Consider the following 26,572-nt stretch of genomic DNA (forward strand, 5'->3'; position numbering starts at 1 on the left):
ATGTTACGCCTTTGCTGTGTTGATCATTATGAAACCATAAGGGTACTGTCAATGACAGTCTGTCATAAGATTATAGTGACATTTAATTCTTGATATTTACATGTATGTCAGAGATCAGTGAAGACCGTTGCTTAAATATTTTGTGATAAATAAAAGTACATGTATATTATTGTTACCACAGGTGCCAGATTAAGCATCCCTGCAAGTCACTATACAGTTACTGTAGTTTGTTTTTGTGTTATGATTAAAAAATGCATGAAAACTATCTACCTTCCAAAAAAGTGCCCCACAGCAGTTACTGTTAACACCAGTCAAAACCAATGTCAGATAAAAGCTATACATAGCTTATGTATTGTTAAATATTTATAGACATACCGACAATAATTGAACACCAGTTATAACCAGTGAACTCGTAAAGTTCTAGCAATTCGTAGAAATATGCCATAAAAAAGTATTCAAATCCCCCAGTCCCACCAACCTACCTAAAGTTAGTGTGTATTAATGCGTTGATGTAGGTCCTGGTGATACGTCTGTGTCAATGATTTATGTATGAATATGACGACTTATTGCATTTTGCCACAGGAACTTGAAATTCTATCAAATAACCAATATTAATGATAATATCCAAATATACCCCCTGTATACTATAAATAAACATACTGTATAGGGGGTATATTTTGGATATTATCATTAATATTGATAGAATTTCAAGTTCCTGTGATTTTGCCTAAGCAGTGACAGTTTTATTTAGCGGCGTTCAACTTCAGTTTTTTCTAAATACCACGACAAATATATTTTACAAGTCACAAGAGGAGTTTGTAAACTTCCGGTGATTGAAAAATGTCGGGGATGCAAAGACAAAAAAGTAGTAATTTAGATAAACCACTGAGTAAAGGTAAAGCAGAGGTAAGGTTAAACTGTTTTCAAATGTTTATAGAAGTTCACCATCGGTTTCTAATTAATTTTGATAAAGTATCGATTAGGCCCACTCACTATTCGCTCCACCGGACCCCCTTTGTACACACTCTTAAATATTTCTGAAGAGGAAAATTTAAATAAATAATTCTGCTTATTTTATTTATATTTTCTTTTGAATCATGACAACTGTGTCTGTTTCAAGAAGAACTGTCAGATGGTCATTTCAGTGCATAATGCTACACTATTTGACTAGTTTTTGGGGCGTCTTTGGCCGAATGGTTAAGGTTGTTGACTTCAAACCACTTGCCCCTCACAGCATCGGGTGCGAATCCCGACAGGGACTTTGGATTCTTTCATGTGAGGAAGCTATCCAGCTAGCTCACAGAACGTTGTCGGTTCTACTCAGGTGCCGGTTCCTGCCTGAAATAATACACAGAAGGGCACCTGAGATCTTCCTCCATCAGTAAAGCTAGAACATCACCAAATGACCTATAATGTGTGGGTATGACGTAAAACTCAATTAAACAAACAAACAATCTTACTGTTTTTGAACTAGACAATAAGAATTTCCATATTTAGTTTAGATAACATCATCAATAAAATGATTTAAAGAGTGATCGGATCAACGCTTATCATAGAACATTGCTCTTTGCAAATATACTGCAGAAGACAAAAGGGGAGTAACTGTAAGTCTAAGTCAAAATATTTTGATGTGTGCTAAAGCTAGATTTTGTTCTAGGTCAGAATCTTGCTTTTATAAAGGAGGTAATAGAGGGTGATATGTTTTCCTTTTTTATTGAGAAAACTGGGAGAGATGCCAAGGTGTTTACCTCGCACTAGTCTCAATATTTCCACTACAAGATCGATCGATTTTACAAAATGATATTACATAGATGTCAGCTGGGTGACCATCGTCTGTATAATAAAAAGCCCTGGCGCACAATTTTTTTAGGTTAACCTCACCCCAAAATCCCTTGTGCAAGATTCATAACTCAACTTTATTAAAAAAATAAATAATAGTTTCGAAATGTATGACTACAAGATTTTATATGTTATTGCATATTAAACATGTGTACAGTCAAATTGCAATGATAGTACACATCTCAATGTAGGCCAGTGATACCATAGATTAATAATATCTATCATATGTTGCGGTTCGGACTGGAATATCCGTCCAGAGGGGACCCGCCTATTGGGCGGTAACAAGGCTTGCCGAGTTACAGCCCATTGGCGGGTCCCCTCGGGACGGATATTCAGATCCATACTGCAAACATATGTCAGATATTTTTTCTTGCATATTCTGCCATATTATTTCATATTTAAAATGGTTTACCTCAATATGATATATGTTCATGGAAATTAAAGTCATTTCATCCATAACTGTTTTCTTACAATAGCGTATGAACTTACAACTTAAATAACAACGGCGAAATGACGTCATCCTAAGCACATATTTCCCTTATAAAACAACTTCATTTTAATGCCGATCATTCATAAAGTGCACCAAAATGACATTGTTGTTTGGCACGCGACTCATCTGGCACCCTCCATGCCAGATGAAATTTCCGGCATGGGTAAAACTACGGAAACGCCAATCTGCTATGCAAGAATATTCAGTGACAGTATAATACTTTTTAATGCAAGTAATGTTATGCTATGATAAACATAATTAACTATATTGTTTAAAAGCAAGAAGTAAAAAAAAAGACTGCAGTTAATATCATTATTACAATAGAATGAAAGAAGTAAACCAGTTTGTTTTCTTTTCTGACAGTTATCCATTTCATTTTCAGAGGTATTCAATTTTATTTTTCCCTTTTGGTTTGACTCTAATATAAGCCTAACCCTAAGTCTGCAGGCAGCAGCTGATTCTCACATTGCGACCAGTGCAGACCATGATCAGGTTGCACATCTGTGCCATTTGATCATGTTCTAGATCTACACTGTTGGCTATTCAGTGAGTACAGAGTAGTTATAAAATTTTCCCTAAAAACCATAAATGTTTTGTCCAGACAAGTTCATTTAACATGGTTAACATGATCAAATTGGCCTATTATAAGTATTTAATGTTTTCCTGCTTCATCAATGTTATCCTTACTTAGGTATGCAATAAATGCTGCACAAGTACATAGGCACATTGCTTTATTTTAAGAAGCATTATATATTACCCTGTTACCATAGCATGTATAAGCACTATTCCTGTGTTTTCGTCATTAATTGAAACTCCCAAAATAGACAGTGATCCTGAAAAAAATGAATGCATTATTGTTATATTATAAATGGTGCATCAGTTTTAGAGGAAAAATTATGTTAGCCTTCAAAATTATGAACCGTGTCATATTCTCAGTCTGTTTACATTATTTGTTGTTAATCAGTTGTAAAGATACCAGTTTCACTAAAGTACCTTATGTTGATGACTTTAATGTAGAAGTTATTCTGTTTAACAAACAATATAAAACTTTTTTCTAGTTCAGATTTTTTTATGCTTTGACTTCAAGAATGAGTAGCTTTAATAAAGGACACTTCCACATTTGAACATAAAGAAGAATAATATCTACTTTGCTATTTGTTTTTTGTTTTCACTGTAGGTTTATTCCACTCATAATTCAAATATATGTTTATATACTACATTAAACTTTGATGTTCTGTTGCAGGTTAATGTTGCAACATTTGCTTTGTTGTTCTCGGAAATAGTACAGTACTGTCAGAACAGAGTGTATACAGTTCCAGAGTTACAGACAAAGTGAGATACATGAGAAATGATTTATTTCAATTTGTTTCTTTATATTTCTTTATCCATGATTTTCTAAACCTTATCAGTAATTTTTGTTTGGATGAATATAATATTTATCACATTGTGCCAATTGTTTTTAATGTCTTTTATGCATTAATGATTATGTATTTCTTTATAGGCGCTTTTCAAATGTATATTGTAATTTCACATTAGAATATTATGAAGTCATCAATGCTGTTTAAAGTCTGGGGCATAGCTTGGTTTAAATTTATGTGTAGGCAAACCTCAGTGGTGTCCATTAAAACCCTTAGCAGAATTATTTACAAGCTTGTCACTGACTAACTTTAATGTATCATTGTTTTCTAAAAATAGAAATATCATTGAAATGATGTCATGTGAGATCCTTTTGTCATTTGTGATGTAAGTTTTAGCAGAGCAGCTTATTGATAAAATAGATCTTCGATTCCCGGATTATTTATTATCAAATGCACTGTGAATATTCACTAAATTTGGTGGTTTTGTCTTAAAGGAAATTTTCATTCTCTCCTTATGGACTTTTTTTTTGGAAAAATTAAAATGCAAACAGTGTAAATAAAAATAATCTTACAGTAAACAAAATAGAATTTATTTTGTTAAATTTTTGGATAGGCCTATCCACAAAAAACACCACAAATAAGAATGATTTTACAGTATAATTTAGTTTGTTGATAAATCCTGAATAATCCTGATTTAATTATTTTTCAGATTGTCTGATCTTGGGCAGCATGTTGGAAATCATTTACTAGACATATTATTTCTCAGGGACCGGGGCTATAAGAGGGAGGTGAAGTTACTCAGTATGTTATTGTTTATTAAAGGAAACTTCTGGAGGGTAAGTTATATAAGTTCTTGGAGGTCACACAAAATGGCATAGAATGTTACAAAGACTATTGTACTACTATTTTAGTTTACATAAGAATTATGAATTTTTCTTTGGTCATATTTTAGATGCTCTTCATTATGACAAGAATGATGTTTTGATAAAAGTTAAAATGATAGAAGGTACCAAATCTGTGTCAATTTATAAAATATTAGATACAGACTCATAAAAAATGTGTTAGACACCAGCTAAATTGTATTCTTACATTATGAAGTTATCATTTTGCATTTTAAATATTATCGTTGATACAATGGCCAGATGACTTATATAATGGCTAGTTGACTCTGCTACCTTAGGAAGGCTATTGAATGTTCAGTATGTCATGAAATTGATAATATTCTAAGTTTAAATTTTACAGACATTGTTTGGAAAGGATGCTGATAAACTTGAGCAGGCTAATGATGATGAAAGAACCTGTATCCTTTATATATCATACTAGTCTATTACTTCAACAGTGGTCATCATAGTATAATCATGTTATCTGACAATGATGCACTTAAATTGTGTTGAATAACTGTAAATTTGATGTTTTCGGCCATTAGTTTTTGATATTTCGGTTTACTGACCCGCCGACTCTGTATTTTGGGAAAATGAAAAAAAAAAAAAAAAAAAAATCTGCCCCCAAAAAAATTCTGTGGTGTCTTGAAATACGCTGCTAATAAGGACTTGTCAAAGAAATGTCGCGGTAAGTATTTTAATTAACTACCATATGCCAGACTATTTTACATACGATTTATACAGTGAGATACGCAACCGGTTATCTTTACTCGAGAATAGCCTGTCGTCTGCTAGTTGGGGAAAGTGTTTATTGGTGAAAGAAAGAATGTCTGTTAATTGGGGTCAAGCCATTCTCACAGAATTATAATTAGGCTTTGATCATATTTCATCAATGCATTGAAGGTCGAAATGCGTAAAAATGTAAAAAAAAAAAAACCAAACAAAAAAGAAACACGCCAAATTACGTAAGCAATTACATTCAAGGACAGAGCGAGAGAAATCTGCTGCAATTGACAAGATCAGTATTTTCAGATTTAACAAAAAAAAATTAGTCTTTAAAAGCAGATTGAATACAGGTTTTCAAACAAACAAAATAAAAAAATGCCCGCACTTACTTTTAATAGATTTTTATGTCAAAAATTGACCTGCTTTTTATCCGATAAAAATATTTTCACAATGGGCAAAATTGAACATGACTTTGTGTAATCTTTTCTTGACACTTTTTTTTAACATCTGATCTATAAAGAAATGAGTGCAAGTCAGCTGATTTTCGGCACCATTGATGATTCAGATTACACAGCAGTGTGTAAACATCAAAGAATGACAGATTCTTTTGAAGAGCTCGCTTGCCACTTGTCAAAAGTCATTGTGTGAAGATTTCATGTGTGTTTTTAAACAATGGCAATATGAGCAAAAGTTTTACATCGGCGATGTATTTAATTTCATTGCTCTAGTAAGTACTATGTATATGTATGCACCACATTTATAGTTATGAAAACTTTTTTTTTTTTTTTTTTGCCGCCGCCGCCGACCCTACCTTTTTTTGGAAAAAATCAGTAAACCAAAATATAAAAAAAAAATGGCCTTCGTTTGATAAAAAATCTCATTGTTCAATTGATTGCTCACTTACACACTTTTTCAATGTGAAACTTCAAGATTATTTCTTGAGAAAAAAATCTAAAACTGGTATCTTGAAAGAATTGCAACATATAGAATGATGTGCTTTTTATTTCTGTTTAAAAAACTACTGTGATAAGTTAAAAATATATTAATTGAAAATTTAAACACGCGATTTTTTTATGTTAAAAAATGATGCTAAAAATAGTATTAAGTTGAAACATATCTATATAAGTTCATGTATGTGAGTTTTGTTCAACTTATCACTATTCAATCCAATGTTATATTTGTCTTATGAGGGAACATGAGCCTTGAATGGCTAATAGCAATGTTTTCCTAGTTTAAGAGGTAGACTCATATTATTACCAGACAATTGATCCCTTTAAAATGGTGAAAATACAGAAATTCTTTTTCTTAACAGTTTTCAGATTACATCATAGAAAAAGAGCCTCTAGTTAATAAATTCATCTCTGTTCCAAAAGACAAAGGTGTGTAATATATATATTTTTGTCAATATATGAAATCTCATTGAATCTTTACTTTTTTGGATATGTAAAATGGACTTGGACTGCTTAAATTTAGAGCATGTAAGTTTAAAGGAGCTCTACTGAGGTCTAAAAGCCTCAAAACATTAAAGTAGAAATTCTTATATAGTTAAACTTGGGCACTAAAAATGGAACAATAAAAAAAGGTAATAAAGAAATATCTTCAGAATTTAATTGAGAATTGATAATTAATGCAGCAATGAAACTGTCATTTTTCACAATAAAAGATTATTCTGGAAAAAATGGAGTGAGCAGATGATCGGAAACTTTGAAGATAAGTTGTAAGTATAGACCTACATCAAATGGTATAAATATCTTGGGTCCGATCATGTTGAAAAACCTCTTAAAGGGACATAATTGACAAAATGCTGAAATTGAACATGCAACACTTAAACAGTAACTGATACAAGAGTCCAGTTAATCTGCCTGAAGTGCAGACTGGCTAGCCCTTAACTAATGGCAATATAGACTGATGGTTAAAATGGAAACTTTAAATGTTGTCCAACAAGTCATGTTCACCGATGCATGTATAACGATTCTGGAAAATATTATTTTTGTTTCAGGTAGTTTAAATTGTGCAGCATTTACAGCAGGCATTATAGAAGCTGTGCTGAATGGTGCAAACTTTGTAAGTATATTGTCTATACATTCAATACTATTGAGGCAGTTCTAATTTGCATAAATATTTTTAATGGGTGGACATTTTCAAAATATAATCTCTATAGAAGTATAAATGTTTCACATTATATCCATGTTAAATTTAGATGAATTAAGTTCAAAATACTACTACAATTACTGTAACTATAGGCATCATTGTTAAGAGACTCAAAGGGTAATTTTTGTCCATGTTTGATATTTAATAGGGGGTGGGGTTATATAAAAGTTCAATTAAATGCTGAAGGCATTTTTTTAGTACAATGTATGTTTATCTAGTATTTGAGTACTTTTTTATGTAATGTAAAACTTACATAATAAAAGAATTGCTCTAAATATTTACAACAAATTGTACCTGTATATGCATTTACAACATTTATGGACTATAAATCTGTGATTTATTCATGTACCTGATGGACCCTTTTACAGGTCGCAGGTGCTAAAAATGATAGATAATAACCAACTCTGTACATCTCATGAACAAGTGGATCGATCTTCACAAAACATTGTTTACTTTTTAGCACTATTTGTGTAATGCTAGGTTGATGTTTTTCTTTTTTATTTCAGCCTGCTAAAGTTACAGTGCATTGGCACAAAGGAACAACCTTCCTGATAAAGTTTGATGAATCTGTGATAGCTAGAGATAAATTGGTTGATGGAAAATAGTGCAATACCAGTGTTAAAATTTGCAGAAACACTGATATGTCTTTTCAAATGTGTCATTCATAAAACATATACATTACTATGTACTCGTATATGACATACCTTCAGAGATTCGGATTTATTTAAATGATTTTTACTCAGTCTGTCATATAATACATTTTTGCAATACATTTTTGCAGTACAGACTATTTTTGCATGCAATATAGCTAACATTTTATTTCAATTTAAATGTATTTTATATGATATGTATTTGAGAATGTTGAAACAACAGTTGTATTAAGTAATACTAAGGAGTAGCAAACCAACATTTTTTTCCCAACAGATGTTTTATAGTATCAAACATGTAAATAGTCATTTATTTGAAATGGTAATAATTGTCAATAATTTTATGTACATAGTTTTCTCAAATAGTGAAAGTGACTGTATGTGTATTTATGTATGTGTGAACATTTTTTAAATTTACCACACAATGTCTTGCTATGTTTGAGTCTCTTGTTGTTGTAGCATTGTTTTTATAATAAACTGAAGAACGTGATTTGTTTCTATTTTTGTTACTGTCTCATGATGTATTTTATGAGCATTTTTAGTTCACCAGAGCCGAAGGGGGATGCTCAGGCGTCCGTCGTCCCGTCATCATGCGTCAACAATCGTCTTCTTCTCTGAAACTACTGGGCAGATTTACTTCAAATTTGGTCTGTAGCATCCTTGTGACAGTCACACTTGAATTTGCTCATGTCATTCCAATTGGCCCCTTTTAGTGGTCAGCAGAGCTAAAAATAGAAAAACCTTTAAACATCTTCTTCTACAGAACTAATGGATGGATGATCACCAAACTTTGTCTGTAGCATTCTTGGGTAGTGTTTTATCAAGTTTGCTCATATTAATTTGATTGGCCCCTTTTAGGGGTCAGCAGAGCTAAAAATCGAAAAACCTTTAAATGCCTATTTTTAGAGAACTAATTGATGGATGATCACCAAACTTTGTCTGCAGCATTCTTAGGTAGTCTTTAATCAAGTTTGCTTATATTATTTTGATTGGCCCCTTTTAGGGGTCTCTAGGACTAAAAATAGAAAAACCTTTTAACATCTTCTATTACAGAACTAATTGATGGATGATCACCAAATTTTGTTTGTAGCATTCTTGGGTAGTCTTTTATCAAGTTTGCTCATATTAATTTGATTGGCCCCTTTAAGGGGTGGCTAAAGCTAAAAATAGAAATACTGTTAAATGTCTATTTCTAGAGAACTAATTGATGGATGATCACCAAACTTTTTCTGTAGCATTCTTGGGTAGTCTTTTATCAAGTTTGCTAATATTATTTTGATTGGCCCCTTTAAGGGGCTGCTAAAGCTAAAAATAGAAATACCGTTAAATGTCTATTTCTAGAGAACTAATTGACGGATGATCACCAAACTTTTTCTGTAGCATTCTTGGGTAGTCTTTTATCAAGTTTGCTAATATTATTTTGATTGGCCCCTTTTAGGGGTCTCTAGGGCTAAAAATAGAAAAACCTTTAAACACTTTTTTCCTATAGAACTAATTGATGGATGATCACCAAACTTAATAGGTAGCATGCTCGGGTAGTGTTTTATCAAGTTTGCTCATAATAATTTGATTGGCCCCTTTTAGGGGCCGCAAAAGCTAAAAATAGAAATACCTTTAAATGTCTATTTCTAGAGAACTAATTGATGGATGATCACCAAACTTTGTCTGTAGCATTCTTGGGTAGTCTTTTATCAAGTTTGCTCATATTAATTTGATTAGCTCCTTTTAGTGGCCGCTTAAGCTAAAAAGAGAAATACCTTTAAATGTCTATTTCTACAGAACTAATGGATGGATGATCACCAAACTTTGTCTGAAGCATTGTTGGGTAGTCTTTTATCAAGTTTGCTCCTATTATTTTGATTGGCCCCTTTTAGGGCCGTTAAAATTAAAAACAGATATACATTTGTACATTTAAACATTTATTGCTACAGAACTAATTGATGGATGATCAACAAACTTTGTCTGTAGCATTATTGGGTTGTCTTTTATTAAGTTTGCTCATATTAATTTGTTTAGCCCCTTTTAGGGACTACTAAAATTAAAAATAGAAATACGTTTAAACATCTTCTCCTACAGAACTAATTAATGGATGATCACCAAACTTTGTCTGTAGCATTTTTTGGTAATCTTTTATCCAGTTTGCTCATATTCATTTGATTGGCCCCTATTAGGGGCCGCTAAAACTAAAAATAGTAAAACCTTTAAACATCTTCAACTTCAGAGCCAATTGATGGATGATCACCAAACTTTGTCTGTAGCATTCTTGGGTGTTCTTTTATCAAGTTTGCTTGTATTTATTTGATTAGCCCCTTTTAGGGGCCACTAAAGCTAAAAATTGAAAAAATCTTCGAACATCATTTCCTACTGAAATAATTGAAAGATGATCACCAAACTTTGTAGCATTCTTAGGTAGTCTTTTATCAAGTTTGCTCATATTAATTTGATTAGCTTGGTTTAAGCTAAAGCTTAAATACCCCAGGCCATTGCATTTTTTTCAAATTATTGTTTAAACATATTCTATGCTCAAATTTAATATTAGTATATATTGACATTCTAACACTGAAAAGCAGTTGTTTCTGGTGAGCAACTCAGGGCCATCATGGCCCTCTTGTTATGTTTTCTGAATGATAGTAATATTGAGATGTTTCACTCCTTACAGTTCACACATAGATGTTTCACTTCTATTTTGTGAATTGTATAGATGTTTCACCCCTAATTATTTTTTTCAAGATGTTGAATAAAAGTTTAACAAATTTACTTTAATTTCAATTGTATTTCATTTTGTATTTATAGCATAATTTGCTAAAAATTATTGATATTAGAGACATGGGCAATTTGAACGAAATTATCAGAAAATGCTTAAATGTGTATTACCGGTAAATATGTATAAAAAATATAAATGATTGCCAGAGCAAGAAGCACATTACAAGCTTTTAACAGTTGAGGATATCTGTATCTTGAAAGTTGAAACAATTATTGAATATGAATAAAATGTGCAAGTTCATGTATATTATACCATGATAGATTTGATATTAGTGTGCTGTTCATAGTGTCTACATGGCCAAGTTTACATTTGGTCAAAATGAAAAATTCTGCTCAACTGAGGTGTGAACAACAGCAAAGGTCGTTGGGGAAAGTTACATTCTAAAATGTCATGTTATGTACTTAAAAAGGAAACTGATCTTGGTTTGTTTTGGTCCCATTTGATTTAATGTTCAGTTATTTAGAGAATACTAGAATACAAAACGAACAAGAGCCACTGCCAGGCACAGGTGGCAGTATCAGTGTTTGGACACCCCACCCCTATCTGCCCCTGGACCCTGAAAAAAAATAAATTCAACACTCTAAGGCTTACTATAAGGTACCAAATACAAAACCACCGATGAAATTATATATAAAAAAAAAAATTTTCCACTATCAAAATTATAGTTATAGTCTATTTTTGTCCAATTTTGTCCGGAGCATATCTCCTACATGTATGGAGGGATTTTAATGAAACTTCATAGAAATGTTCACCACTTTGAGGAGCAGTGTCGCGCACAAGAACCAGGTCTCTAGGTCAAAGGTCAAAGGTCACACTTAGAGCTCATTGAAAAATGCTTGTCCGGAGCAAAACTTCCACATTGTATAGAGGGATTTCAATATTACTTGGCACAAATGTTCACCATTGTGAGGCGGAGTGTCGCGCGCAAGATTCAGGTCCTTGCGGCCAAGGTCAAGGTCACACATAGAGGTCAAAGTTCAGATAAAAATATGAAGATGTGTATATGGACCATTTAGTCATCATTTATTGAGGGATTGTAACACAAATGGTCATTATCAAGACTATTGGCTGTGATACATATAATTTAGGTCAATATATACAATGTCAAGGTCACTAAAGATGATGAAATATCCAGATTTTGTCCGGAGCATATCTCCTACACGCATGGAGGGATTTTAATGAAATTTCATAGAAATGTTCACCATTATGAGAAGCCATGTCACGCACATGAACTAGGTCTCTAGGTCAAAGGTCAAGGTCACACTTAGAGCTCATTGAAAAAACGCTTGTCCGGAGCAAAACTTCCACATGCATAGAGGGATTTCAATATAACTTGGCACAAATGTTCACCATTGTGAGGCGGAGTGTCGCGCACAAAATTCAGGTCCCTGCAGCCAAGGTCAAGGTCACACTTAGAGGTCAAAGTTTAGATAAAAATATGAAGATGTGTATAGGGACGATTTAATCATCATTTATTGAGGATTGTAACACAAATGGTCATTATCATGACTACGGCTGTGACACATGTACTTTAGGTCCATATATGCAAGGTCAAGGTCACTAAAGATGGTGAAATATCCAGATTTTGTCTGGAGCATATCTCCTACATGTATGAAAGAATTTTTATAATACTTTATGGAAATGTTCACCACCATGATATGTATTGCTCCATGCATGATCCAGGACTCCAGGTCAAGGTCAAGGTCACACTTAGAGCTCATTGAAAAAACGCTTGTCCGGAGCAAAACTTCTACATTCATAGGGGGATTTCAATATAACTTGGCACAAATGTTCACCATTGTGAGGCTGAGTGTCGCACGCAAAATTCAGATCCCTGCGACCAAAGTCAAGGTTACACATAGAGGTCAAAGTTCAGATAAAAATTTGAAGATGTGTATAGGTACCATTTAGTCATCATTTATTGATGGATTGTAGCACAAATGGTAACTATCATGACTACAGGTGTGACACATTTAATTTAGGTTAATATTTGCAAGGTCAAGGTCACTGGAGATGATTAAATATCCAGATGTTGTCCGGAGCATATTTTCTACATGCATGGAGGAATTTTAATGTTACTTTATAGAATTGTTCACCACCATTAGACGTAGTGCCCTGCACATGAACCAAGTCTCTAGGTCAAAGGTGAAGGTCACAGTTAGAGCTCATAGAAAAACGCTTGTCTGGAGCAAAACTTCTACATGCATAGAGGGATTTCAATATAATTTGGCACAAATGTTCATCATTGTGAGGCTGAGTGCCGTGCATAAAATTCAGGTCCCTGCGACCAAGGTCAAGGTCACACATCCTGTGCATATCTTCCCTACTGATTTGTTTTAAGGTTCATTTAACAACACAGTGCCAAGAATAAAAACTTGCTTGCTAGATAACACTTATCCATAATGCCCCCATCTCCATCTAAAGCTTTCGTTAACGGGCGTATTTTGTGACTATGGCACCCTTGTTTTAATATAATTTCATCGGTTGTTTTGTATTTTGGTACCTTATAGTAAGTTTTAGAATGTTGAATTATTTTTTTTCAGGGTTGTAGTAGGGGTCCAGGGGCAGATAGGGATGGGGTGTCCAAACACTGATACTGCCGCCTGTGCTGCCAGGCAGGAACCTTTTTCTTACAAACACATTGAAAAAAGAATATTGCAATAAAGAATACTCCTAAAAAACATAAAAAGTCTTGAACAAATTATAATTCAAGTTTCGCAATTGACCTTCATGATAAAGGTCACATTTGAATAAATCAACATTGCCAGTTTTGTAATAAGTGTTATTTTATTGAAGAATGAACCAAATCCATATTTAAATGTAATTTACATGAAGCGATGACAATTGAAGTAAATTTCAATAATTTGACCTTGAAAATCCGTTTAAGGTCATATGAGAATAATTGGACATGTTGGTTTTGTCATGTGTTTTGTCCAATTTGTAATTAAAGAAAGTAATGGCAGGCACAATATACCGGTAAGCAAATTTCAATAAGTCAAGTTCAAATAAAGGTCATATCAGAAAAAATCAACATGTCAGGAATCTCAGGATAGGCATATTACGTTCTTTGTTCTAGGCATAAATCAAATCTGTAATAAAAATAAAACAACAAAGTTAAAACAATTTGACCTTGACAGTGAATAGAAAGGTCAAGGTCACATCAAAAGAATTCGCCATGTCAGTTTGTAATATAAACATACTTCAAAACTGTAAATAAGTAACAAAGTTTTGAAATCTAATCTAAATTAAATATTTGACCTTGAGAGTCAAGAGATAAGTGAAGGTCATAATCAATTAGGTCTACAAAAAGTCTTGGTCTAATTAGGATTTTGTGTCCAAGATTGAAGACAATCCATTCATAAAATAACAAATGTATTGCCAATTATATAAAAAAAAACAGCAAAATTCACTTATTTGAAGTCAAGGTCATTAATGAGTAAAGGTCATAATCAATTTGGTTTACATAAAGGTCTTGCCAATTGTAACTAAAATCAAGCAAAATCCAAATATTTGACCTGGAAGGTCAATGTCATTTATGAGTGAAGTCAAGTTCAGTCTGGTCAACTTGAAGGTTTTGTCCAAATGGTTGTTATGAACAAGTATGAAGGCAATCCACGGATTTACATCACTTTCAATTTCCAGGGATCCAATGGATGCAGGTTCTTTAATAACAATTGTCCAACCATAAATTCGAGGTTCCAATCATTAATTCAAGATGTCAAACATATTCAAGCAAAAAATAAAGTAATGGCAGGCTCAGTATAAGCAAATTTCAATATGACCATGAATGTCATGGTCAACATTCATGGTCAATTAAATGTCATATCAGAAAAATTCAAGTCAATCAGTTAAAATACAACAAAACAACACATATTATTTCTTTAATCTTTACTAGTTTCGACTGTTGTCTTCATCAGAATAACGTATAAAATATTTGACGTCGCCAACGTCAACGTGACAAATTTGCGCAAAAACGTGAATGTAAAGTAATTAACAAATAGATATGGACCAAAAAGATACACCGGCTTTTAATAATAGAACTATATTTCTACAATATAAAGCAGAGAAAAATGATAAAACCCAACATACCTATATGTCAAAATATATCATATAATTTTATATATACATTCACTGGGAATTATCAAGAAAGCATTACTTTAATTACCCAGCAAGTTATATAGAATAGCAAAAAAAAGAAGATAATAATAATAATAACAACAACATTATCCATTACATATTATCATCATCATCATCATCATCACCAACACCAATAATAATAATAACACCAATAATAATAATAATAAATTAATAAAAATATGATTTGTCAAACAACACAAATGAATGTATATTTGTTGAGATACTTTTGCCCGGGAATAAACCTATTATTGTTGGAACATTATATAGACCCCCTAAACAAAACGATTTCAATAAGTATCTAGAATCAATTTTATCTAAACTTTCTTTCGAAAATGAAATATATATACTTGGAGATATGAATATATGCTTTTTTGATAACAAATCTGTTATATTCAGATAATACTGCAGCATTTTGAGTTTATATAATCTTCAGCAAATTATAAAAACAGCGACACGAATTAGTAATACGGGTTCTAGCCTTATATATATATATCACATTCTCTGTAATAATAAAGAACGAGTGTCTCAGTCTGGGCCGGGTTATTCCTCTTGGGTTAAGCGATCATTTTATGACTTTTTGTACTAGAAAGAATGTTAAGAATCCAGTTAATTGTCATAGATATGTTAATATACGATCGCTTAAAAATTACTCTAAAGAAAATTGGATTGCGGAGTTGACTCAAACAGACTGGAGTTCTTGCTTTTATTCTATAAATGTTAATAACGCATGGAATAATTTTCAGAAAATGTTCACCGATTTATTAGATAAGATTGCTAATTTAAGGAAATTAGACTTAAAAATCAAACTGAACCTTGGATAGATTCAAATATTCTAGATCTGATACATAGGCGAGAGAAACATATGCAAGGTATAGAAAAAGTCGTAATAATTCTGACAAGATTTTGCTCAATAAACTTCGCAATGAAGTACAACGATCTATAAAATTGGCAAAATCTGAATACTTCAAAGGAATAAGAACGACAATAAGAAACTATGGCAGAATATCAAATCCCTTGGTTACAGTAACAATAAAAAAGAAAGTCCGAATATTTTTTTGTCGATTGATGGTGAAACTTATCACGATCCTTGTAGAGTTGATAGTCATTTTAATAACTTCTTTACAAATATTGCATCTAATTTAGTACAGAAACTCCCGACAGCAAAGAATTTTTATAGTTCGGCATCCGATACAATTAAGAATTTTTATAGAAACATATCACAAAAAGAGTTTCACCTTCATCATGTAAGTGAGGAGTTAGTATATAAAGAATTATGTAGGATTAATGTAAGCAAAAGCACTGGATTAGATGGTATCCCGGCAAAATTTCTTAAAGATGGTGCTGATGTGTTAAAAATCCCTATAACTTATATTGTGAATTCTTCAATAACAGAGGGGGTTGTCCCAGATGATATGAAAATTGCTAAAGTAAAACCTCTACAAAAAAAGAATAGTAAGCTAGATGTCGGGAATTACAGACCAGTTAGTATTTTATGTATTGTATCCAAGATTCTAGAACGGGCCGTGTATGTACAATTTGAGTCATTTCTAAGAACTAATAATCTAATTCACGAACACCAGTCCGGGTTTCGGAAATCTCATTCAACTGACACATGTCTTATTTACCTACTTGACTATATCCGTATAAATAGCTCCAAAGGGTTACTCACTGGTATGGTTATGATGGACTTACAAAAAGCATTTGATACCGTCAATCATGATATTTTGTCTGATAAATTAGATATATTAGGTGTCAAATCTATTTCTTGGTTTAAATCATACTTGTCAGGAAGGTATCAGAAAGTAAGTATTGGTAAAGTTTTTTCTGACTCAATTCCTATTACGTGTGGGGTCCCTTAGGGCAGTATTTTGGGTCCTCTTCTATTTCTCTGCTACAATAATAACATGGTAACTAGCATCGATTCTGATTGCAAGTTAATTTTATATGCAGATGATAGCACAATATTATTTTCGCATAAGGATCCAAAAAATTATAGCCCAAAAACTTGGAAAGGTATTGGAACGATGCTCAGATTGGTTAGTTGATAATAAATTATCTCTACACCTGGGCAAGACTGAATGTATGCTATTTGGTTCTAAATAAAAAATTAATAAACTACAAAAATTTTCCATTCCATGTAATGATCAAACAATAAAGTCTTCGTCTGAAGTAAAATATCTTGGTTTTAATATCGATTGTTACCTATCAAGAGATAAAATTGTCAAGAGCATTTTTTCAAAGGTGAATAGAAGATTACATTTTCTATACCGTACGTTACAAAAATTGTTTATCGGAAGAAATAAAGAAACAGTTATGTCCTGCCCTTTTGCTGTGTCACTTTGATTATTCTTCATCTTCTTGGTACGAAGGACTGAGTAAGTCACTGAAGCACAAACTTCAAGTAGCTCAAAATAAGGTTGTGCGCTTTATAAAAGACTATACACTCCTAGGACTTCGGTGACAAATAAGGTTCTGTCCGATCTTAAATTATTAAATGTCAATGATAGAGTTTAGACAGTTAAGACTCAACCACATTCATAAAGTTTATAACAACAAAAGCCCTTCTTATTTAAAGGAATTGTTTAAGGTTTGTAGAATATCCAATTTAAGATCTAGTAATTTTAATTTTGTTTTGCCTCAAAATGATTCTTATGTTAAAAATACATTTTTCTACAATGCCATAAAAGACTGGAATTCTTTACCAGACAACATTAGATCAATTGACAATATCCAAACATTTAAAACGAAAGTAAAACTTATTTTAAGTAATGAAAATGACAAACAAGTAAATAATATGTTTATTTATTATTAAATCGATGTGTAACTTATGATAAGGTTTTGTAACATGTTTATGTTGTACTTGATATGTTTTAGTTTAAACGAAATTTATTTCATTTTGTTTGTTTATGTACAATGTACTTGTCTTATTATATTAAAAATGTGTCTTGATTGTTGAAAATTGTCATTTATTTTAACTTCTTTATAATTCATTTATTATTATGTAAGTTAGTGTAATAATTTTACAGTAAATGGACCCCATTGGAAATAAGCTTTTAGCTTAATGGGCAATCCTAGTGTTACATAGAACATACTCATTAATTAATCTTATAATTATGTTTGTTGCATTTATGCGTGCGTTTATATATATATATGCAAGTTGATATATGTGATAACATTGTATGTGTATATGTCTATTCCCTGAATAAATCGATACGAAAAAGAATATTTGAATAAATGATAGTCGAATTTATAAATCTGTTTCATATAACAATAAACATAAGCTATGATGAGCTTTCTATACAGACTTTATATCACTATAGTCGTTAATCATTATAGGGATATATGGATGCAAGATCCTGCATACGGTTTTTCGACCAACGTTGACGGTTATTGCGCGTATGGAATTTAGTGATGTCCAACCTTCTATATACGGTATGGTAGGGCAATTGAAAAGATGGTACCCGTTGCGTCGGAACTGGGCGCGGTACCAGAGATTTGCCACCATTTGCAAATTTGACAGCTGAAATAAATATTGCACAACTTTTGTTGTTTAGAGCTTCTTCTTGCATCATTCTTCAGTTATGGGTGTCATTAAAGGAAAAAGAGATTGGCTTGCATACGGGATGGAAGAAGATATGGAGTAAGATTGGATATTTTTTTATTTTTTCTGCATTTCATTTTGAACTTAGTTTGAAATTTTGGCCAACTGTTCAAATTATCTGATCATTATATCCTGGATTAGAGTAGACACAATATATAGTAGGGTTATTACGTATTTGTTGTATATCACTGTAAATAATTTAGACAGTGATCTAGCAGTAAGGTTATTGTTATCCACATACTGCTGTGTGTCCGGTTATCAATTAAAAAATGGGCTTATGCCTATATTAATCATAATTGGTATGAATGAAAGTTTTCTAGCTCTAGCATTTGCTGCACAAAAAATGTATTCAGTGAATCAGTAAACCCATCTTTACACACATCATTGATAGTTATACACTTAATTCAAGTCTTGTTTTTTTTCCCCAGACTTCTGTCAAATTATTATTATCTATACAGTATATTTAAATTGAAATATCATTGTATGTATTTCTACTATTTAAGGCATATCATTGAACCAGTAAGTTCATCAGACAATGAGTCTGTAACAAATGTTCCAGTATCCACCCCACGTAGAAGGGCACAACGCCCAAAAATGCGCAACATGGAAACAAGTATCTCAGACCATATTAATAGTAGAAGGAAAGGACAGAAACAGGCCAGAAGATGTGATAATTGTGAGTTTTGCAGTAGTCATAATGTAATTTGTATGTTTATAAAGTGATAGATATAAACATTAATTAATTGACTTTAAACAGTTTTGATGACTCTTTGTTAAATAATTGTTCCTGTAAATGTCATTTTTTAGTTGCTGATTAATTATCTGCAACTATTGATAAATCAGTCAGATGTTTTAGAGGGTTTTCATATACATTTTTAGTTTATTCTTAAATGATTGTTTCTCCTTTACTGGGTATATATAACCAACTATGTACATTTCCAGTGAAGGAATTGATCAATATGGTTGAAAAGGAGGATATTGAATTAGATTTCAATATTTTTGAGCCAACTATCTCAGCTTTTGCTGAACTCTTCAATGAGCATGAAAAGATGAAGGTAAATGTAAATTGGTATTACTATACTGGCATGCGAGCAGTTCCCGTACAAAAATCACAGTTACTTAAACATTATTTTTTATTACGTTCACTCACCAAAATTTGAATGTTACTCATCAATATTCAGCTCGTCACACAAATCATGGAAATTCCATCATGTTCTAAACATAGAACAACCCCTAGTTATGAGGCCTCATATGGGGTACCGAAATTATCCATTATTTTGTATGAAGAGAAGTAGTTCCCGTACATAAAATCTAACCCATTATAATTATACAATTTTATTATATCGGACCTATTTTTCATTTACAATTGTTGAACAGACCATTATCTAAGAGATGAATAGATGTAATTCAGGAAATAGAGCGTAGACTAAACGCGAGTATCTATTACCCGGTACCGTTACCCCAACGCATTCACATGCAATAGCATGCTTGTATGCATGATATTTTATGCATCAAAGCCATAAAATTATTATATATAGTAATATTGGTCAACATTCTGATAATTAAACAAGTTTACATCACATTGCCTACTTATTTGTAAACAGGTGGTATTAGTGGAAAACTCTTTAACAAGCCTCATGTGTAAGTATTTTTGCGCACGGAATCCCCCAGAGAAAACAAGGTCACGTTTTACGACGCACAGGTGAAAGTGATTTTAAATGAGACTTTATATACGTACTGCCGAACTGACACTTAGATTTTGTCTCGTTTATGTATCTGCTTGATTTGAAATGAATTTTTGAAGAATGCAAGTAAAAATCAAGCGTTTAAATGAAAAATACGGGTACTGCTTCTGTACGGGAACTGCTCGCATGCCAGTATAGGAAATGTTGCATGAATGGGCTATTCTGATAGGTTGCTTTAGTGATTGAAAAAGTTTGAATTTTCACAAGCCCATAGGATAAGTATAAAATACAATTTTACACAATTTACAAGAGCTATACAATCCATCAGAATAGCACACTCCTGTGATTTCCTTGTATTATAGTTACTAGTATAACTTCTCAAGTTCTGTAAAGTTAGTATAAAAACCGTCCGTGAAATGAAAAAACCAACTGAATGAATTATTTTTCCATTTGAATAGATGTATGGATAATATACATGTGATATATGATAACATTAAAAACATTAGCATGGAGCTTTATATTAATAAATCTGTAATAAAATTCCCTGACATTAATGAGGTTACAAATTTAGCAGTACAGAGTGTAATGTGTAGAAAAATATATCCGGAAATGCTTGTACATGTATTTCTTTATTTGCAAAGTATTTAATTAATGTTTTTTTTTTATTGTCAGGTACATGTTTTTGATAAATTTCTTCTGTTCTGGATAAGTCCGAATGTAAATTTGGAACAGTTCATTCAAAGTTTTAGGCATTTCAATATCAAAATACAAAAATTGAACAACCAACAGTATAGAGCCTGGTCAGACTGTAGATATGTGCAGCCTGGCCTGACTCTTTGCTTGTGGCAAAGGATATTCTGTTTTTGGTTGCAGCAGATTAATGGTTAATATATAGAATCTCTACTGTCTGAAATCATTACTTAGCGCAAGTAACCTGTTGGTTTTAAGAAATGTTACTTCCGAAATTACTTATGCTTTAATGCTGCTTATATGTAAATCAAGCTGTTGCAAGCTGTTATTGGTCAAGCGCCTGCAATATTGACGCTGATTGACAGCTTTGTCAAGAGAAAATTGCCATGCATTGATAGCTAAAATTCTTTTGGTGGGTTTTCCTTGAGGGAGATTGAGAGACAAAGCTGAAAGTTGGGGTATTTTGTTACCTGGCATGTTTGCAAACATGTTTCTAAATGAATATTTACATGTTAATCCTAATTGGTATTTATTTTTATTAAGGCTTGGAATGACTTTGTCAATTCAACAGAGGAAGAACAGATGGAACTGTTGGAGGGTGATTGTAATCACACTGGTAACCATGGTAACTGTGAGGAAACAAGTGACCTTGAAAACAACAACAGTGACCTTGACAATTCATGGGAATATGTGGAAGATAAGCGAAGAAGTAATTGCTTATAATTTTTTGGAATATTTTTTGTCAAATGCAAATTCAGTAACATGCAGAAATTTTTAATAAAAGGGGTTATTTAAGGATTTTAACTTCATTTTTTTGACTTACAGGTAAACTACAATGCATATTAAATCTCCTAAAGTATTTATTTCTTTGGTATGAAATACATTTTTTGCTTGAATGTAAAATACATAGACATATACAGGAAAATCTCTTTTTTTTCCAGCCCATCCATCATTCAGTGCTGAGGAATGCTTCCAGAAAATTGACAAGAATATTCGAACTATGTTGAAAAGAAGGCATAAGCCAATGGTATAATTTAACATTTTATTGTACTGAGATATATCTTTTAGGTAGATATATATTTTAGATATGAATGACACAAATTCAAGTTTTGTAAAGTGTTATGGCTTAGAAATGAAGTATCTTTTAAGAAATTATAATTTGTGACTACATTTTGATATGCATTTGTTAAGTAGGTTAATTTCTGATGATAAAAAGTTTGTTAAAAGATGGATGTAATATACTTTTCTAAATTTTATTTTAATATTTTAAATTTTGTATGTGCTGGACATTATCTTAATATTTACTTTTCTATTTCAATATTTTATATTTATATCTGTTTATGTTATCAGTTGAAGGATATGTATATAATTATATATATAAAAAATAACAATTTGATATCTTATTATGATATTATATTTAAAGCATAGTAAAACTTGTTTTCAGGGGCTATTGGTCAGTATAGAAGAAGAGATAGTAAATTTCTTCAAGGAGTGGCCACAGTCTGTTTACATCTCTAAACTGTCCAGCAGTTATGAGCGAATGATGTTGCATGCCCTCTGCCAATATCTAGATCTTATTTCAAAAAGTGAGTTATTGTAGAAATATTGATTTTTTATACCAATTGTTCAACTTGGTTTTATTTCATAACTAAATACATGTTAATGGTAAAAAGATTTCAGTGCTTTACTGAAAATGTCAATATCACTCATTGTAAAAATAATAAAAACATAAAAAGATTTCTGAAAATGAAATATAAGTTACTTTTAAGAGAACATATTAATGGTATTATACATGTATATGAATTTAAGTGTACTAGGTACTGATTCAAAAGCATAAAATATCATATTTTGTGAAATATTTTTCACATTTCTACACCACCGGACCAAACCTAGACCTCTGTGAATATTATGTATAAGATGATATTTCTCGAGAGTTCTCAAATTGTCACTTAGTAATGAATTTGTCTCCAGTATGATAAGACTATAAAAATTATACCTGAACCATTTATAAGACATTGACTTTTTTGTAATGTAATTATTGTGTTCATTATTTTACTTTTCTTTTGCTATATGTTATCATTATTACAGGACATAGGTTGATGATCTTGAGTCTTTTTTATAAAATGACTAAATTCGTCATTTAAAGTTTTTTTAGCTCACCTGAGCATATGTTCAGGGTGAGCTATTAGGATCACTCTTCGTCCGTCGTCTGTCGTACGTCTTCCGTTCACACTTTTAAAACGACATCTCCTCTGAAACCATAAGGCAGATCATAATGAAACTTCACAGGGATGTTCCTTGTGTGAAGCCTTAACAAAGTTGTTCAAAGAATTTAATTCCATGCAGAACTCTGGTTGCCATGGCAACCGAAAGAAAAAACTTTAAATATCTTCTTTTAAAAAACCCAAAAAGCTAGAGCTTAGATATTTGACATGAAACATCTTCTAGTGAGTGTCTACCAAGTTTGTTCAAATAAAAGCCCTGGGGTCAAAATTGGCTTCGCCCCAGGGGGTCATTGATTTTCCTTAAATGTGTATAGCAAAAACTTAAAAATCTTCTTTGAAAAAAAAACCAAATAGGTAGAGTTTAGATATTAAGCATGAAACATCTTCTAGAAAGTGTCTTCAAATTTTGTTCAGATAAAAGCCCTGGGGTCAAAACTGGCCCCGCCCCAGGGGTGTCATTGTTTTTAACTATATGTGTATAGTAAAAACTTAAAAATTTCTTTTAAAAAACCCAATGAGTTAGAGCTAAGATATTTAGCATGAAACATCTTCTTATGGGTGTCTACCAAGTTTGTTCAAATAAAAGCCCTTGGGTTAAAATTGGCCCTGCCGATGGGGGGGGGAGATCGTTGTTTTTCATTATATGTGTGTATTAAAAACTTAACATTGTGAAACATCTTCTAATGGGTGACTCTTCCGAGTCTGTTCAAATAAAAGCCCTGGGGTTTAAACTGGCCCAGCTCCGGCCCTCTTGTTTAGGATTTTCATCTTATAGATTATGTGGAAAGTGGGAAGTAGCTAGTTGGCTGTACTTATTGTAATGGATGGTTATATCTACATGTGTATATGTGATGTTCTATTGACAGGTTATGACTGTGATGGTCTACGCCAGACTCAGATAGAGAATCCACAGCCTCGTTTTACACCTCCTCCAGTACTCCTCACTCACTACCTGGAACACAGTCGTTTGTCATGACAAAATATTGGAGTCGTAACTGCACCCCCAGCATTTTTAGTCTTTGTTGTTTTACATATTTGTATTTTATAATGTATTGAGAATGATATTTCATGGATTGTTTATGAATTTCTTTTTTTTTCATTGAAAGTGTTTTTAAGAAAATCTGTATTGAAATATTTGGATTATCCATAAAAAAGAATTAATAAAATTAAACAAGTATAATAGTACATGTGAGAGGAATTTGAATTATTTTGCCTATCTACTGTGTTAGATAAGATTATATGTATTATCCATTTGTCTCATATTCTTAGCATACCAAGTGCTCTCCATTAAAAGTGTGACAGAAATATTGTGTTCTTGTTTGTTTGTCTTAGTTACCAAGTTTTAACTTTAAATTATTGTGGTCATAATGAATTCCTGGAGTGTCACCAGGCCCTGTGTTCACAAAAAGGATCTGAGATGCGTTTCACTAATGTACTTACGTTATCGTAACTTGAGTTTGAACGTAACTTTTTGCGTAAGCAGAACTTTCTTAGCTATGTATTTGCATAGGTTTAGATGTAAAGTTACGCTCACTTATTGCTGGCATAAATTGCATGCTCTGTTTAGTGAAACGCAACTAACGTAAATTTACGTTTTGCGTAAGTCCAAATTTACGTAAAATGATGCGCTAAACTTACGGAATATTAGTGAAACGCTCGCCAGGTATCCAAGTTGTAAAACCTTTTTCTAAGTTCTGTCTCAAATGTCAAGATTTTCATTGGTAGTATACATTCTGTGGCAGTTTCTGACCAATCAAATGCCTGAGATATGAGATTAAGCTAAAAGAAATTTCATCAAATGATCCCGATTTCATTTTGCTTTATGAAACTAAAATTGATCACATTTTAGCTAAAATAATATGGTACATACTGTATATCAGATGTAAGTATTGCTGTGCAAAGGCCAATATGTTAACTTTATTAAAATAATGGTAAAAATGGCTAATCTGGGTCTAAAAACAAGGTCACACAGCCCAAATATAGAAAAACCTTGTTAACACTCTAGGGGCTACTGTTACAGTCCAAATATCCTGGAAATTGACCAGAAAGGTTGTTTTGGTGGTTTTACTATGGGTCATCTCCCGTCAAAAACAAGGTCAAAGGAGCTAAAAATAAAAAAATCGTGTTCACACTCTAGGGGCTACTGTTTCAGTCCAAATATCCTGGAAATTGGTCACAAAGGTTGTTTTGATGATTTCTAAGTCAAATTCTAATATGGGTCGTTTTGGGTCAAAAACTAAGTCACAGGAGCTAAAAAAAGAAAAATCTTGTTAACACTAGTGGCTGCAGTTTTGATCCAAATATCATGAAAGTTTTTTTTAGTGATTTCTAGGTCAAGTTCGAATATGGGTCGTCCCGGGTAAAAAAATAGGTCACAGGAGTTAATAATAGAAAAATCTTGTTAACACGCTTGTGGTTGCAGTTTTAATCCCAGTATCCTGGAAACTGGTCAGGAAGATTGTTTTGATGGTTTCTAGATCAAGTACGAATATGGGTCATCTCGGGTCAAAATCAAGGTCACACATTCCAGAAATATAGAAAAACCTTGTTAACACTCGGGGCTACTGTTTTAGTCTAAATATCCTTGTGATTGGTCAGAAAAGTTTTTTTGTGGTTTCTATGTCAAGTTCAAATATGGGTCGTCTCGGGTCAAAAACTAGGTCACAGGAGGTAAAAATAGAAAAGTCTTGTTAACACTCTAGTAGCTGCAGTTTTGATTCAAATATTCTGGAAATTGGCCAGGAAGATTGTTTTGGTGATTTCTTGGTCAAGTTTGAATATTGGTTATCTCGGGCACACAGCCCAAATATGGAAAAAACTTATTAACACTAGGGTCTATATTTTAAGTCCAAATATCCTGGAAATTGATCAGAGAGGGTTTTCTTATGCTTTTTTAGGTCAAGATCGAAATCGTCATCTCGGATCAAAAACTAGGTCACACAGCCCAAATATTGATAAACCTTGTTTACACTCTAGGGGTTACTGTTTAAGTCGAATTACCCTGGAAATTGGTCAGAAACGTTGTTTTGATGATTTCTAGGTCAAGTTCGAATACTGGTCATCTCGGGTCAAAAACTAGGTCACACAGCCCAAATAAAATGGGGTTGAGCCTTCATAGTCAGGGGATTGAGCCTCCATAGTCAGGTGAGCGATATAAGGGCCATCATGTCCCTCTTGGTTTTAAAACTGCATTGTCTAGAACTAGATATTTGGCATGTTTCATTGTCAAATGTGTCTTTTCAAAATTTATATAAACCATGCCCATGGGGTCAAAACTTGCTGTACCCGGGATCACCTAATTTATATAGACTTTTATAGAAATATGACTTAAAAGTCTTCTCATCAGAAACCACAAATGAATAATTTTATTGAACAAAA

General features: G+C 32.4%; 2 protein-coding genes across 3 annotated transcripts; both read left to right on the plus strand.

Annotated features, from left to right (window-relative positions):
* Positions 1–747: 747 nt before the first annotated feature.
* LOC132750825 (trafficking protein particle complex subunit 5-like) lies at positions 748–8,582 on the plus strand. 2 transcript variants are annotated; one of them, XM_060740868.1, is made up of 8 exons: positions 787–906; positions 2,693–2,713; positions 3,573–3,661; positions 4,397–4,523; positions 4,930–4,987; positions 6,614–6,673; positions 7,294–7,358; positions 7,952–8,582. In XM_060740868.1, exons 1-8 carry the CDS (start codon positions 841–843, stop codon positions 8,048–8,050), a joined length of 585 nt encoding a protein of 194 aa, XP_060596851.1. In that variant the 5' UTR covers positions 787–840; the 3' UTR covers positions 8,051–8,582. The 2 variants fall into 2 exon arrangements, with proteins under 2 accessions (XP_060596852.1, XP_060596851.1); XM_060740869.1 differs by lacking the exon at positions 2,693–2,713 and having other exon boundaries at positions 748–906.
* Positions 8,583–18,442: 9,860 nt separating this feature from the next.
* Positions 18,443–24,499, plus strand: LOC132750826 (R3H domain-containing protein 4-like). Its single transcript, XM_060740870.1, has 7 exons — positions 18,443–18,633; positions 19,098–19,270; positions 19,537–19,649; positions 21,513–21,678; positions 21,911–21,996; positions 22,414–22,555; positions 24,061–24,499. The coding sequence occupies exons 1-7, from the start codon at positions 18,575–18,577 to the stop codon at positions 24,168–24,170; spliced, it is 849 nt and encodes a 282-aa protein (XP_060596853.1). The 5' UTR covers positions 18,443–18,574; the 3' UTR covers positions 24,171–24,499.
* Positions 24,500–26,572: the final 2,073 nt, after the last annotated feature.

The sequence above is a fragment of the Ruditapes philippinarum genome, unplaced genomic scaffold (genome assembly GCF_026571515.1).
Source record: "Ruditapes philippinarum isolate M1 unplaced genomic scaffold, ASM2657151v2 ctg4100_1_1_1_1, whole genome shotgun sequence".
NCBI classification, from domain to species: Eukaryota; Metazoa; Mollusca; class Bivalvia; order Venerida; family Veneridae; genus Ruditapes; species Ruditapes philippinarum.